At 40.2% G+C, this 15,093-nt stretch overlaps 1 protein-coding gene across 1 annotated transcript; it reads left to right on the top strand.

The window, feature by feature from the left end:
- The first annotated feature begins 11,271 nt into the window (after positions 1-11,271).
- On the top strand, positions 11,272-13,154 carry LOC139189489 (uncharacterized). Its single transcript, XM_070808446.1, has 2 exons — positions 11,272-11,370; positions 11,424-13,154. Exons 1-2 carry the CDS (start codon positions 11,272-11,274, stop codon positions 13,152-13,154), a joined length of 1,830 nt encoding a protein of 609 aa, XP_070664547.1.
- The last annotated feature ends 1,939 nt before the right edge of the window (positions 13,155-15,093 follow it).

Here is a 15,093-nt window from a genome sequence, read left to right as displayed (position 1 = left end):
AAATACTTTTGCTCTTGATGACTTGTTTGCAGAGGTACCCCAAAGGATGAGGAACACTGAGTGACTCGAGAGGATTTGTTGGGAATGCATTTTCGGAGATGAAGAAATGTTGAGTATGTCTGCCTTGCTGTGAAGGTTGACATTTATAGGGATTTCTTCATAACTGGTAGAGGCACTATTCTTTTACTCGTGTCGGCAACCATTGGGTGATTGAACAGTATGGCTTCATGTGCTTTCTTCTTTATCAGAAATCTTCGACAAATTGACCGTGATTTCCGCAAAGCTGAGTGTGCATGTGACAGGTGCTGACGAGGCTGAAAAAGACTGGCGCCTCTTCGATATCTGAGATCGGCGCTTCGACAAATTGACCGTGATTTCCACAAAGTTGAGTTTGCATGTGACAGGTACTGACACGTCTGGAAAAAGCAGGTGCCTTATCGATATCTGAGATCGGCGCTTCGACAAATTATCCGTGATTTTCACAAAGTTGAGTGTGCATGTGACATGTGATGACAAGTCTGAAAAAGCAAGTGCCTCTTCGATTTCTGAGATCGGCCTGTGGTTTCTGCAAAGTTGAGTGTGCATGTGACAGGTGCTGACGAGGCTGAAAAAGACTGGCTCCTCTTCGATATCTGAGATCGGCGCTTGGTTTTTTAGCAGCCCAGCTTTTGAGAAAGCAGGCATCTCTTCGATTTCTGAGCTCGCCTCTTCGATTTCTGAAGCTCCATCGAGTGCTGATTTTTATAGAGAGGCACGTATCACGTTCCAAAGCACACTTGAATTTTCGCCAATAGAAGCTCCCTACTTGCACTTCATCCGACCTCTTCTTTTTCTTCACACTTTCGAATATGTCTTGCCCTTCTGACCGTCATCTTAACTTGAATGTTGGGGAAGATATTGACATGTGTTCTCTAAACAACATTTGGTAGCCGTCATTCTTATCCCCCAATGGTCCTCTTACAGTTGGGGATTCCATGATGATGAATGATACAACTGCTTCGGTGGTGGCCAGAAATCTTCTCACTCCTAAAGACACTAGGATACTTTCCAGGCGGTCTGACGAGCTGGCTGTTCAGGACTTTCTGGCCTACAGCGTTCGATGTGCAGACTCAATATTAAACATGGGCCAGCGCCTTCTTGCTCGATCTCGTCAGGTTGAGTCGTTGATGGCTGAGGTGGCTAGTCTTCGGCAAGAGGTCAGAGTGCTTAGGCACGAGAATAAAGAGTTGCACATGCTCGCAACCAATTACTCAACAAATATGAAGAGAAAGCTTGACTAGCTCCAGGAGTCCGAAGTTCGGATTCAGAGTGATCATCAGAGGTTTGTGGCGTTACTCCAGAGGCAACTTCTGCATTCATCTTCTGGCGCTTCACCAAGTGTTGAGGCTCTGAAAAATCAGACTCTGGCGCTTCGTCTTTCTGGAGGTCCGTCGAATGCTAAGGCACCACCTGACCAATGAAGGCTTCTTCTTTCTTGTTTGCACTTTCTTGTATTTTTCTACCTTTCTACCTAATGTTCCTCTTCCACGAAAATTAATGTAAAAATACTTTGTTTACCTGTCAAAGTTTCAAACATAAACCCACACCAAAAACAATCAAACAAGCAACAAATAAATATGACAAACAAGGCAAAATAAATGCAGTAAAGGGAAGGTTTTTAGAAACGCAAAACTGATTGTGGAGGGATTCATAGATCTTCCTTATTTGAATACATGGGTTGCCTCCCAATAAACACTTTCTTTAACATCTTGCAGCCGGATGAGACCTCCATTTAAGCTTGAATAGGGCCCACGACATGGAGGGGTATGTTCTCCACGACATACTCCGTAAAATACTCATACATTGGCTCTATGAATGGAAGGGGATAGTAATCCTTCCCGATTGGGGCGTTGAGCATCCTAAAGTCAATGTAATCATTCCCACCAGCTTGGATTCGATTGGGGACTTGCACCAAAGAAGGTAACAACCTATTAGTTGAAATGGGATTTGGAATTGGATTAGATGACTCACCAATGTGTTGAAATGAAGTGGCAACACTGTCAACAGTTTTCCAATGGTGCTTTCGGCCAGATTATGCTTTTGGAGTTTAGTGGTGTGTTCTTTGTGCTCTACTCCAATTCCCTCTTCTTTGGTGATTAGAACTTCATCCTTATTAATTGGTGACGAATTTTCCTGCCTTACATCTTTAATTAAACCAATGGCAAAACAAGAACGCACATCAGTAAGATTCACATTAGATTCAGGAATTTTAAAGTGAATCATATCACCACCAAATGCCATTGTTAATGCTCCCTTGGCCACATCAATCTTGGTTTGAGCTGTTTTCATGAAAGGTCGTCCAAGTAAGATTGATGATGGTGGAGAGTGGGCTGCATCCTCCACGTCAAGCACATAGAAATCTGCAGGAAAAATTAAATGGTCTACCTGCACCAACACATCTTCCAAAACTCATTTCGGGTAGGCATTAGATCGATTGGCTAGTTGAATAATAACACCATCATGTTTAAGGTCTCTTAGATACATAGATGCATAAACAGAATATGGCATGACATTAATTGATGCACCTAGATCTAGCATAACATGTTTAAACCTCGTATTTCTAATAACACAAGGGATAGTGAAACTACCTGGATCTTTGCATTTGGATGGCAGCTTTCTTTGCAACATTACAGAGACATTCTCATTCACATGTACCACCTCTTTCTCCCGAACCTGGTTCCTTGTTGTACAAAGCTTCTTTAAAAACTTAGCGTACTTCGGGATTTGTTTGATGGCATCTAAGAGTGGAATATTGACTTGTACTTTCCTAAATGTCTCCAAAACGTCTTTTTCATCCTCTTCATTCTTGGTTTGCATAAACCTGCGAGGAAAGGGTGCATTGGGTGGAATGGAGTTAGAAGTAATGGAATTTGAACCCAACTTACCTTTGGTGGCCGAATTCGGGTGTGTAGGTGGCTGCGGCAAGAAGTGCTTAATCCTTGCCGTAGGCATGCCTTGTTCCTTCTCCTCAGATTGCATCTTTTCGTCCTTTTTCTAATTGGATTTAGATGGGTTGGGATCAAATTCAACTTCTTTTTCACTTTGCAAGGTGATGGCTTTGGCAGATTCGAAGCCTTCCTTTGGATTCACATCCGTCGAACTAGGTAACTTACCTTGTTCTCTACTAAATTGCCCCATGAATTCAGCCATTTATCCCACTTGTCTCTTCAATTTAGTCACATCTCGAGCTTGATTTTGTACTTCCTTGGCGTAATTGTGCATGTCTTTGGCTTGATTTTCCTGACCTTGCGCCAACGTAGTCAGTAATTGAATAACTTGAGCATTGTCAAAAGACGAACCTGAGTTATTTTGGGCAGGTTGTGCTTGGGGTTGTGTGGGTGCATACGGCCTTTGGTAGAATCCCGGAGGTTGCTGTCTAAATGCACTTTGTTGTTGGGTGTGTCAGGGCTCCCTTTATTTGAAATTTGGATGATCTTTCCAACCTGGATTGTATGTATTAAAGAAAGGATAATTCCTTGGTTGGTTTTGACTCCCAAAACCCACGACATTGGCAGATTCCCACCCTTCATTCTCGATCAATTGAGGGCATTTATTCGTGAGATGTCCATTCATTGAGCACACGCCACAAGCAGCCACGCTTTGTACCTTCGGTATTTCAACCACCTGCAAAAGAAGAGTAGTAAGATTAGCCATTTGATTTTGAAGTTCGGAAATAGCACTTACTTCATTAACATGTTGCTGTCGTGGGATGTCCCTTTGACTAACGCCTTTATATTGTTGAGCATTCAACGCATGGTTAGCAATTAAGGTCTTGGCAGCCATGGGTGTTTTGTCCACTAAAGCTCCTCCCGCTGAGGCATCTAGCATTTGGCGTTCAATTGGTAGAAGCCCTTTGTAGAAATATTGAAGAAGAAGCTCCTCCTTCATTTGATAATGTGGACATGAAGCAACAAGAGTTTTAAAACGTTCATAATAAGTTGGAAATGATTCACCTTGGTTTTGCTGAATGCCACTAATCCTTTTGCGTAGAAGAATTACTCGAGAAGTTGGGAAAAACTTCTCCAAAAACGCCTGTTTCATACTCTCCCATAATGTGATAGTTTCGGTGGCTAGTTCATACAACCAATCTTTAGCCCTTTCCAAGAGAGAAAAGGGAAAAGCCTTCATTTTTAATATGCTCCCATCGACGTTGACATGAGTCATGCTTGAACACACCACTTCGAACTCTTTCAAGTGCTTGTTTGGATCCTGAATGCAAAGGGGTACAACATTGTCCAACCCTGAGGTTGAAAGTTCTTTTATTGTACGATTGTCCGATGCCTTGACTTCTGCTTCTTCTTGTTCTTCAAACTCAGATTCGGCCTCTGAGCTTGAATTAGGTGGATTAGGTTCTGGTTGCTTCCTCTTTCTTCTCAAAGTTCTTTCAAAATCATCGTTGAACTCTAAGATGTTTGCACTAATGTGTTGAGAACTACGAGTCATCAACTAGTACCTGAAACAAAGAAACAAACACAAGTAGTACACACGGCAGAAACACTCAAACACACACACAAACACACAAACTCAATTAAAATAAAACACAAAGACACGAAAATAAACAAGGGATTAGCAAGTTTGCTAATCCCCAGCAACGGCGCCAAAAACTTAATGCGAAAATTAACTGAACACACAAATTTAACCCTCTTTTAACAATTGTAGTATAAGTATAAGTAGGGATCGTTCTAGGTTGGGGATTAGGAGGGATTGCTAATTGACTCTAAACTGACTCAAAAACATAAAAACAAAGTTAAAAACGTTTGAATAGACTCAAGGGACTCAAAACAGGTTCAAAAGACTTAAAACAACTTAAAAACACTCAAAACTGCCTAAAAACACTTGTTGGGCAGCTTCTGACTCTAAACTTTGAGTGAAAATTACGTTTTGGCTTCACCTAAAACAATAAAAAACACAAACAAAACAGATTTGAAACACTTTGAAACAAGAAACTAGAAAGGGGGGTTTTGATTTGGATGAAGTTGAAACAAACAAACAAGTATGAAAAACTAGACAGATTGTAAAACGAATTTGAGAAATAAGATGATGGATGAGATAGCTAGAGGCTTTTTCTCCACATATGACATGTATGCAAACAACTCGATTTCCAGTTACTACTTCATTGAATTATGAACGACAATGCCCCAAATTAACTGTGACATCACTAGTTAACCCTCAGATTTTCCTTGTTTTATTGGATTGGATGACATCATTCGACAACCCAAAACATTCTTCAAAAGTTCCCTACATGACATCATAATAGAGATACAATCAAAGATCATTACGTTTAATGAAAATCATAAGCATTAACAAAGCACTTGCAACTATGACATCATGTCACTCATGCTAGAATTAAACTTAACGCGATCATTTACAAGCGACCTCCACTACTTATGAATATAAGTTTGTAACGATTATGTGAAACTTTCTTATATTCTAGCATCGGATTTATGCATGCCAATTAAGTGTCAACCCTTAATCAGCAAATACAAATAAGTTATCAATCAAATAGTTAAGCCAATTGCATTCACGATTCAAGAGTTCATAACTGGAATTTATCAAATCATATTACACACATAATCATGGCTTTGAAATCACCCCTAGCTAAGGGGGGTTTAGCCACTTATGTTCACAACAAAACGAAATAAAATGAATTTAAACATTGGAAACAAAAGAAAGAAAACACCTAAACGTTCCAACGATCCAAGTTGAACAGCAAGCACGTCCAAGCACTTTCCTTCCCTTCTTTTGCTACGGCACAAGGTGTTGGTGAGTGTTTGAAGGTTTATTTGTATGGAGGAATGGATGTGAAGATGAATGGATGTGAAGATGGAGGTTGTATTGAAATGGGGATGAATGATCAAGCAAAAACTGAACTCTATGGCTGCCACACTGATAGGAGCATATTTATGCGACTTAGTTAACTTGTTCTTGCTCATTTACGTTGTGTTTTCTTAGTTATTTTAGTGTTTAAAGTCATTTTTGTGTGTTTTCAGATTCTAAGGACAAAGTATGCAAGAAGATGCATTTTGGAGGCATTTGGAGCAGTTTCGGGTTTGGAATGGATAGCAAATGCATAGAGCAAGGTGGATGGACGAAATTTAAGACTAAAGAGGCTAAGAATGTGAAGAATTATTGTACAAAGGATAAAGAACTCAGCCACAAAAGGGTGTCACTCCACAATGCACCTTCCTTGCCATGGCCTCACCATTGTATTCCCTTTGGATTCCCATGCCATGCTTAATCACCCTTGTCCCCTACATTATTTCTGATTTCATGCCTCAATACATTTAATTATTACACTCAATTGCTGCATACCTCTTGTTCCCTTCACCCATCAAATTTCATACAACTTTCACAACCATTACATGCACCAATTGATGCTCCATCAGCCACCTTTGGAATCCCATGTCGTGTGCAACACATGTTGCTGCACCTTTGACTCATTTCTGAAACATTTCACCTCCATTTTCATTTCTATGCAATGTGCACAATCATTCATGCTCCCTAGCTGCAACACCACTCCATTTTACCCTCCATACTTTGCATCATTACTTCATTTTCATCCTTGGACCATTGCACACCACAAATTCACCCTCCTTGCTGTGCACTTCCTCCATTGTCTAACCTGATTCTCTAGGGTTTTTGGGGCCTATATATACATGTTTACACCCCTTGGCCAAGGGGGACCTCCCATATTCATCATTCATCACAGAAAATTCGTCCATACACACCCTAGGCAGCAAACACCCCAAAAACACCATTCTAGTGCCCAGAAAACATAACAGCCACTCCACCTTCTTCCACCCTCTTTGCCGAGTTCTCCACCACCCTCTAACCATCAAACACTCCTCCACACTCACCCTAAACATTTCCATACCATTTCCCATCCATTCTACACCATAAAACTACCCAAAACCTGTCCACAAACCAATCTGCCGCAAGCAAGGGAAAGGAGAAATCTTGGATGCACTTGCTGCCAAGTTGGAGCATTATAGATGTTTTCTTTCTTTGGATTTTAATGTCTAATTCATGTAATCTTTGTTTTGCTTTAAGTATGATTGGCTAATTTTGTTTTGGTTAAGGGTGTATTCAAAACCATGATTATATATGTGAAATAAGTTGATTACTTCCAGTTATCGTTGCATAAGTTGTGAATACAATTTGCTTAACCGTTGGATTTAGAACTTATTCTTGCATGTTGATTGAGAGTGCACGCTTAATTTGCATGCTTGAATTTTGTGCTAGGATATAAATTTGTTTCACCTAATCGTTATGAATTTATATTCGCAAGTAGTGAAGGTCGCTAGTCACGATCGTGTTAAGTAGATTCCTGGCAAAAGTATCATGCTTTTCATAGTTACAAATGCCTTGTCGATGCTTATGATTTCCAAAGAACGTAATGATTCTAACTTGTGTCTTTATCATGCTGTTCATATAGAGAACTTGTTAGGAATAATTTGTTTGCGATGCATATTCATCCAATTCAATGATTCTAGGGAAATCTGAAGGTTAATTTAAGCGGAACTAATTAACTTGGAGTGTCGAGGTTCATAACTTATTGAATTGATAACTGGAAATTGAATTACGTTGCATATATTTCATGTGTGGAGAAGAAACCCTTAGCTATTCCATCATCCATTGATTCATCACAATTTTGTCTTACAATCTGTTTTCTTTACAATCTGCCAAATTAATTTAATTTCGTCTAAACACAATTCCCCCATATTTTGTTGAGTCTTAATCATTCAAATCTGTGTTATTTTGTGTTCTTAAGCATTTGGAGTCATAAACACTTTGGATTATGTCCAAATCAAGTTCTAGTTTCTTTTTGAGTCAATTTGATTGTTTTAGGCAGTTTTGAGTGCTTTAAATCTGTTTTGAGTCATAGTAGTCTTGTTAGAGTCTTTAAGTTTAGTTTTTGTGTTTTTGAATCAATTTATATTAGATTAGCACCCCTAGTTAATCCCCGGTTAGAACGATCCCTACTTACATCATTACTACAATTGTCACAAATAGGGTTTAATTTGTGTGTTTAGTTATTTTACGCATCAAATTTTGGCGTCGTTGCCGGGGATTGACAAAGTCGCTAATCCCTTGTCTTGAGTCTTGTTTAAATTGTTTAGTTTCTGTTTTAATTTTGCACCATGGGTGTGTTTTGTTTTTGTGCCGTGTATAGGCACCTTATTTCCTTACTTGTGCCGAGTCTATTAAGTTGGTCACTAACTTTGTTTGCTCTTGTGTGTAGGTACTAGTTCATGACCCGCAGCTCACAACCTATTCGTGAGCATATCTTCGACTTTGACAGTGATTTTGAGAGGACTTTGAGAAGGAAAAAGAGGTTGCAAAAGTCTAATCCTCCTAGTCCCGAACCTGAATTAGAAGAGCAAGAAGTTGAGGTTGAAGAGGAGGCCACGGCAAGGTGTGAAGAGGAAGTACCAACCATGGCAGTAGACAATCGAACCATCAAGGAGCTTTCTGCCTCGGGTTTAGCCAATGCAGCCCCTCTTTGCATCCAATACCCTAGGGCAGACCCTGAGAAGACCGATGAATTTGAGTTGAAGTCAAGTTTGCTACATCATATACCCAAGTTCCATGGGTTATCAATGGAGGACCCTAATAAGCACTTAAGGGAGTTCGAAGTAGTATGCTCAAGTATGACACCGGTGAACGTGGATAACAACATATTGAAGATGAAAGCTTTTCCCTTTTCTTTGTTGGAGAAGGTGATCGGATCATATTTATATATATTTTTACTTCAAATTCACTCGTCTTTTCTTGGTTAGTTCCTTATATTTTTGAGCTATTTACGTTATTTTTGTGTTTATAGGATCTGTTATGCAAAGAAAATAAAAATAGCACAAATGAGTTTTAAATAATAAACAGAAAAGTGGAACACGGGTGGACCACTAGAAAAATAATGGAGCGCATAAAAAATATAGAGGGAGTTGGTAGAGGCGGCTTGAAAAGCAGCAAAGCAGCTGTGAGTGGGATGGCAATATTCTAATGGACGGAGGAGAAGAATAGCTGCCTTTGGCAGCTCAGAAGAAATGAGAAGCAAAGCTGCCTTTGCAGCGAGAAAGAGAAGAGAGAAAGTGGAACAAAAGCATGGAAAGTGGAGAACGAGTGGGAGAGACACTAAGAATAAAGAAAGGAATAGGGGACAGCGGGAAGAAAATAAAATAAGAAGAGTGGCAGACTGGAGCAGGGGATGGACAGAGCACAGTCCACATAAGACAGGGCAGAAACAAGAAGGTAGGTGAGGGGGAATCACGGGACTGCGGAAAGAAATAAAAGAAAACAGGAAAATAATAAGAGAGGGAGAGAGACTGACGGGGGATACAAGCTGCCTTTGGCAGCGCACAGAAAACTGGGCTGGAAACAGAAGGCATGACACGGGGGGAGAGAGAGTACTGGAAGCAAAAAGCTGCCTAGCAGCGTGAGCAAGGCAGAAGCGCAAAATAGGGGGAGAGAGGGCAGAAACAGAACGGAACAGGAGGGCAGATCTTCTTTTCTTGGTTTTATCTTCTCAAACCCATGTTTTACTTTTGCTTTATTTCTGTTTTAATAATGTGTAACTAAATTTATTTTGGCTAGAGGTTAATTCAAAGCCATGAATATATTTGTAATATGAATTGATTACTTTCAGTTGTGATTTAATTTGCTTAACTGCTTGATTGATAACTTATTTTTGTATGTCGATTAAGAATGCATACTTAATTTACATGCATGAATTTGATGCTAGAATATAAGTGAATTTCACCTAATCGTTATGAACTTATATTCACAAGTAGTGAAGGTTGTTATCCACAATCGTGTTAAGTGAATTCTAGGCTGGATTAACATGCGTATTCCATAGTTATGAATGCCTAGTCAATGTTTATGATTTCCGTTGAACTTAATGATCTTTGTTGAATGTCTCTATCATGCGTATTCCATAGTTAGGGACTTTGATGAGGAATAATTTGGTTGTAATGCGTATTCCATTCAATCCAATGAATCTAGGGAAATCTAAGAGTTAATTTAAGCGGACCTAATTAACTTGGAACATTGTCATTCACAATTTATTGAAAGAACAACTGAAAATCAATTTAGGTTGCATATGTGTCATGTGTGGAGAAGAACCCTCTAGCTAGTCTGTCACCTATCCTTTCACCTTAATTTCATGCTTTTGTCAACTCTGTAATTTATTTAAGTTTAATTTACTTCTCGTCAAAACCAAACCCCCCCATTATTAAATTATATTATTTAGTTAGTTTTCATTGTTGTTAGTCTTTTAATTCAATTTCCGTCCATTTCAGTTCCTATTGTCTAATTTGATTGTTTTCATTATTTTGAGTCAGTCTAAGTGTGTTTCGAGTTATTAGAGTTTTTAGCCTAGTTTTGTGTCCTTGAGTCTTGTTTAATATTTTTAAATTAATTTAGAATAGATTAGCAATCCCTCCTAATCCCCGGCCTAGAACGATACCCTACTTACATCTATACTACAATTGTCAAAAAGAGGGTTTAATTTGTGTGTCAAGTAATTCTCATAGCAGAAGGCCAAGGATTGGTTGTATGAGTTGGCTCCCGGAACTGTCACATCATAGGAGAGTATGAAGCGAGCCTTCTTAGAGAAGTTCTTTCCGACATCACGAGTCATTCTTCTTCGCAAGAAGATTAATGGAATTCAGCAAAGCCAAGGTGAATCTTTTCCAACTTACTATGAACATTTTAAAGCTCTTGTTGCTTCTTGTCCACAGCACCAAATGAAGGAGGAGCTACTTCTTCAATATTTTTATGAAGGTCTTTTACCACTTGAACGCCAAATGTTGGATGCATCCGCGGGAGGAGCTCTAGTGGACAAGACACCTAGGGATGCCAAAACTCTCATTGCTAATCGAGCACTTAATGCACAACAATATGAAGGTGTTGGGCAAAGAGACACCCCACGGCCACATTATGTAAATGAGGTAAGTTCTATTTCTGAGTTACAATCCCAAATGGCTAACCTTACGTCTATGCTATCGCAGTTTGTTGAAGGCCCCAAAGCGCAAGGAACTACAATCTGCGGTGTATGCTCCATTCAAGGACACCAATCTGATCAATGCCCTCAATTAATTGAGAATAGAGGGTGGGAATCTGCCAATGCTGTGGGTTATGGGAATCAAAACCAACCAAGGGGTGATCCTTTCTCCAATACATACAATCCGGGATGGCGTGACCACCCCAATTTCAGATGGAGAGATGCACCACAATATGGCCAACAAAGTGGATTCCGACAACCCCCAGGTCTCTTTCCGAGGCCAATGGCACCACAACCACCTTCTCAAGCACAATCATCCCAACCCAACACAGGTACGTCTATGAATGACGATAAAACATATTAGTTACTAACCACACTGGCGCAGGGAATGCAGAACCAAGCAAAGGAGGTTAATAAGCTAAAGAAGCAAATGGGCCAAATGGCCGAGTTTTTGGGACAATTCCGTGAAAATGGTAAGTTACCAAGCACTACGGTGGTCAATCCCAATGGTGGTTTCGAATCTGCAAAAGTTATCACACTAAGAAGTGGAAAAGAAGTGAGAAACAAGGAAGATGAGAAGATACAAATTGAAGAAGAGGAGCAAACTTACCCCACGGCAAGGGTAGCATTACCCATGCCGCAGCCATCTAAGACCTCCCATCCGTCCACCGCAGGTAAGATTGTCCCAAATGTTGTGATTTCGAACACTAATCTGCCAAATATTCCTTTCCCTCGCAGATTTGCACAATCGAAGAAGGAAGAAAGCGAAAAGGACATTTTGGATACCTTTCGAAAAGTCCAAGTAAACATTCCTTTACTTGATGCTATTAAGCAAGTGCCCAGGTATGCAAAGTTTTTAAAAGAGTTATGCACAACTAGGAAAAGAATTTCAACTAAAGAAGTTGTGAAAGTAAGTGAAAATGTATCCGCGGTTTTGCAACGAAAGTTACCTCTAAAGTGTAAGGATCCAGGGAGCTTTACTATCCCATGCATAATTGGAAACACTAGATTTGAACAATGCATGTTAGATCTAGGTGCTTCTATTAATGTTATGCCATATTCCATTTATGCATCAATGAACCTTGGTGAGTTAAAACATGATGGTGTTATAATTCAATTGGCCGATCGTTCTAACGCATATCCCAAGGGAGTCATTGAGGATGTTTTAGTGCAGGTCAATCATCTTATCTTTCTTGTAGATTTTTATGTCTTAGAAATGGAGGATTCGAGCCATGCTCCATCATTGCCAATCTTGCTAGGCCGACCATTCATGAAAACAGCGAGAACAAAGATAGACGTGTTCATGGGAACATTGACCATGGAGTTTGATGGGGACATTATTCGTTTTAATCTTTCTGAAACCATTAAATATCCAATTGAGGACCATTCTTGTTTTGCTATTGACATTGTTGATCCTTTGGCACAGGTACATTTGGATCGAATGAACGACGATGCACTTGAAATAGCCTTAGTGCACGGCATAGGAGCAAGAAATGAGGGTGGGGGAATCCTTGCAACCCACGGCATGGAATCTGATCATATTACCGTGCCCCCTTGTGGTGAAGTATTTGAAATGGTCGCGGCCTTCGCGTCGTTACCCTCACAATCTGGTAAGTCTCCACTCTCAATTTTAGATTCGGTTTTGGCTAACAAGTTACTTCCATTAATTGTGCAGCCACCTACACTGGAGTTGAAGCCATTACCTTGTCACTTGAAGTATGTTTTCTTGGGAGAAGATCAGACATTACCCGTCATCATATCTAGCTCACTCACGGCCCAAGAAGAAGACAAGTTGATAAGGGTGTTAAAGGAGCACAAATCTGCCATTGGATGGACCTTGGCGGATATCAAAGGCATTAGTCCCACCACGTGCATGCATCGCATCCTTTTGGATGAGGGAGCTAAGCCATCTCGGGAGGCTCAACGTCGCCTTAATCCACCCATGTTGGAAGTAGTAAAGAAGGAGGTTATAAAATTGCTTGATTGTGGTGTTATATACCCTATTTCTGATAGTCGTTGGGTGTCTCCCGTGCAGGTTGTTCCAAAGAAGTCCGGAGTCACGGTGGTGAAGAATGAAGAACAAGAGCTTGTACCCACTCGTGTGGTGACCGGTTAGCGTGTTTGTATTGATTATAGGAAGTTAAATGCCATGACAAGGAAGGATCACTTTCCGTTGCCATTCCTGGACCAAATGTTAGAAAGGTTAGCCGGTTATCAATTTTATTGCTTTCTTGATGGATATTCCGGATATAACCAAATTGTGATAGCTTCGGAGGACCAAGAAAAGACAACGTTCACGTGCCCCTTTGGCACCTTTGCATACAGGCGCATGCCATTTGGTTTGTGCAATGCCCCTGCGACATTTCAACGATGTATGGTGAGTATCTTTTCTGATTATGTGGAGAAAATTATTGAGATATTCATGGATGATTTTAGTGTGTTTGGTAATTCATTCGATCATTGCTTGAGTAATCTGACCTTAATTTTGAAACGTTGTGTTGAAACGAATCTTGTGCTTAATTGGAAAAATGTCACTTCATGGTTAAGCAAGGTATTGTTCTAGGACATATTATTTCTGAAGAAGGCATTGAAGTGGATAAATCTAAGGTAGACCTTGTTCGTCACTTACCCTCTCCAACTTCGGTTAGAGAGGTTCGTTCGTTTCTTGGTCACGCAGGTTTTTATAGGCGTTTCATAAAGGATTTCTCCAAGATTGCACAACCACTATGCCGATTGCTTCAAAAAGAGGTGGCTTTCGAGTTTGATGATGCATGCTCCACGGCATTCAAGCAATTAAAAGAAGCTCTTACTTCGGCTCCCATTATCACACCTCCAGATTGAAGCCTTCCATTCGAGTTGATGTGCGATGCTTCGGACTATGCGATTGGTGCTGTTTTGGGGCAGCGAAAGAACAAACAACCTCATGTTATTTATTATGCCTCTATGACACTAAATGATGCTCAATTAAATTACTCCACCACTGAAAAAGAATTACTTGCTGTGGTATTTGCATTAGATAAGTTCCGATCATACTTACTTGGTACTAAAGTTATTATTTTTACTGATCATGCAGCTCTCAAGTATTTGCTCACGAAAAAGGAGGCCAAGCCTAGACTAATTCGATGGATGTTGCTTCTACAAGAGTTTGACATTGAGATTCGGGATAAGAAGGGCGTGGAGAATGTGGTGGCTGACCACCTAAGTCGAATGGTGCATGAGGAAGCATCGCCAATTTCTGAAACCTTCCCCGATGAGCAATTAATGTCTATTCAGGTAAGTGAGCCTTGGTATGCAGATTTGGTGAACTTCCTAGTGTCTAAACATATCCCTAGCACACTTAATAGGAATCAACGTGATAAGCTTAAAAATGATGCTAGGTTTTATGTTTGGGATGATCCATACCTTTGGAAATTTTGTCCCGATCAAATTGTACGCCGTTGTGTGAATGAATCTGAGTTTCAATCTATTTTAACATTCTGTCATTCATATGCATGTGGGGGACATTTTGGCACCCAACGCACTGCCCTTAAAGTCTTAGAATGTGGGTTTTATTGGCCAACCATTTTTAGGGATGCTAGGACATTTTGCCTTACATGTGATCGTTGTCAACGAATGGGTAATATAAGTGCTAAGGATCAAATGCCACAAAACCCTATACTTTCTGTTGAAATATTTGATGTGTGGGGAATTGATTTTATGGGTCCTTTTCCGTCATCACATGGTTTTCTCTATATCTTGTTGGCGATGGATTATGTTTCCAAATGGGTGGAAGCAAAAGCCACCCGGACTAACGATTCCAAAGTGGTTGCAGAATTTGTGAAGTCTAACATTTTTGCTAGGTTTGGAATGCCTCGAGTTCTTATAAGTGATGGAGGTTCACATTTTTGTAATCGCACAATCGAGGCACTGCTTAAGAAGTACAACGTTACACATAGGGTTTTGACACCCTATCATCCTCAAATAAGCGGGCAAGCCGAGGTGTCGAATCGGGAGATAAAACAGATTTTGAAGAAGACAGTTGGGCCAACAAGAAAAGATTGGAGCTTGAGGTTAGA

The sequence above is a fragment of the Malus domestica genome, chromosome 11 (genome assembly GCF_042453785.1).
Source record: "Malus domestica chromosome 11, GDT2T_hap1".
Classification (NCBI taxonomy): Eukaryota; Viridiplantae; Streptophyta; class Magnoliopsida; order Rosales; family Rosaceae; genus Malus; species Malus domestica.
Note: the sequence above shows the minus strand (reverse complement) of the source record. Positions and strands in the feature narration are given on the sequence as shown.

Coding starts and splice junctions, on each gene's coding strand:
- LOC139189489 (XM_070808446.1), top strand. CDS start 11,272: ATGGCCAACAAAGTGGATTCCGACAACCCCCAGGTCTCTTTCCGAGGC. Junction 11,371..11,423: donor ATCATCCCAACCCAACACAG/GTACGTCTATGA, acceptor ACACTGGCGCAG/GGAATGCAGAACCAAGCAAA.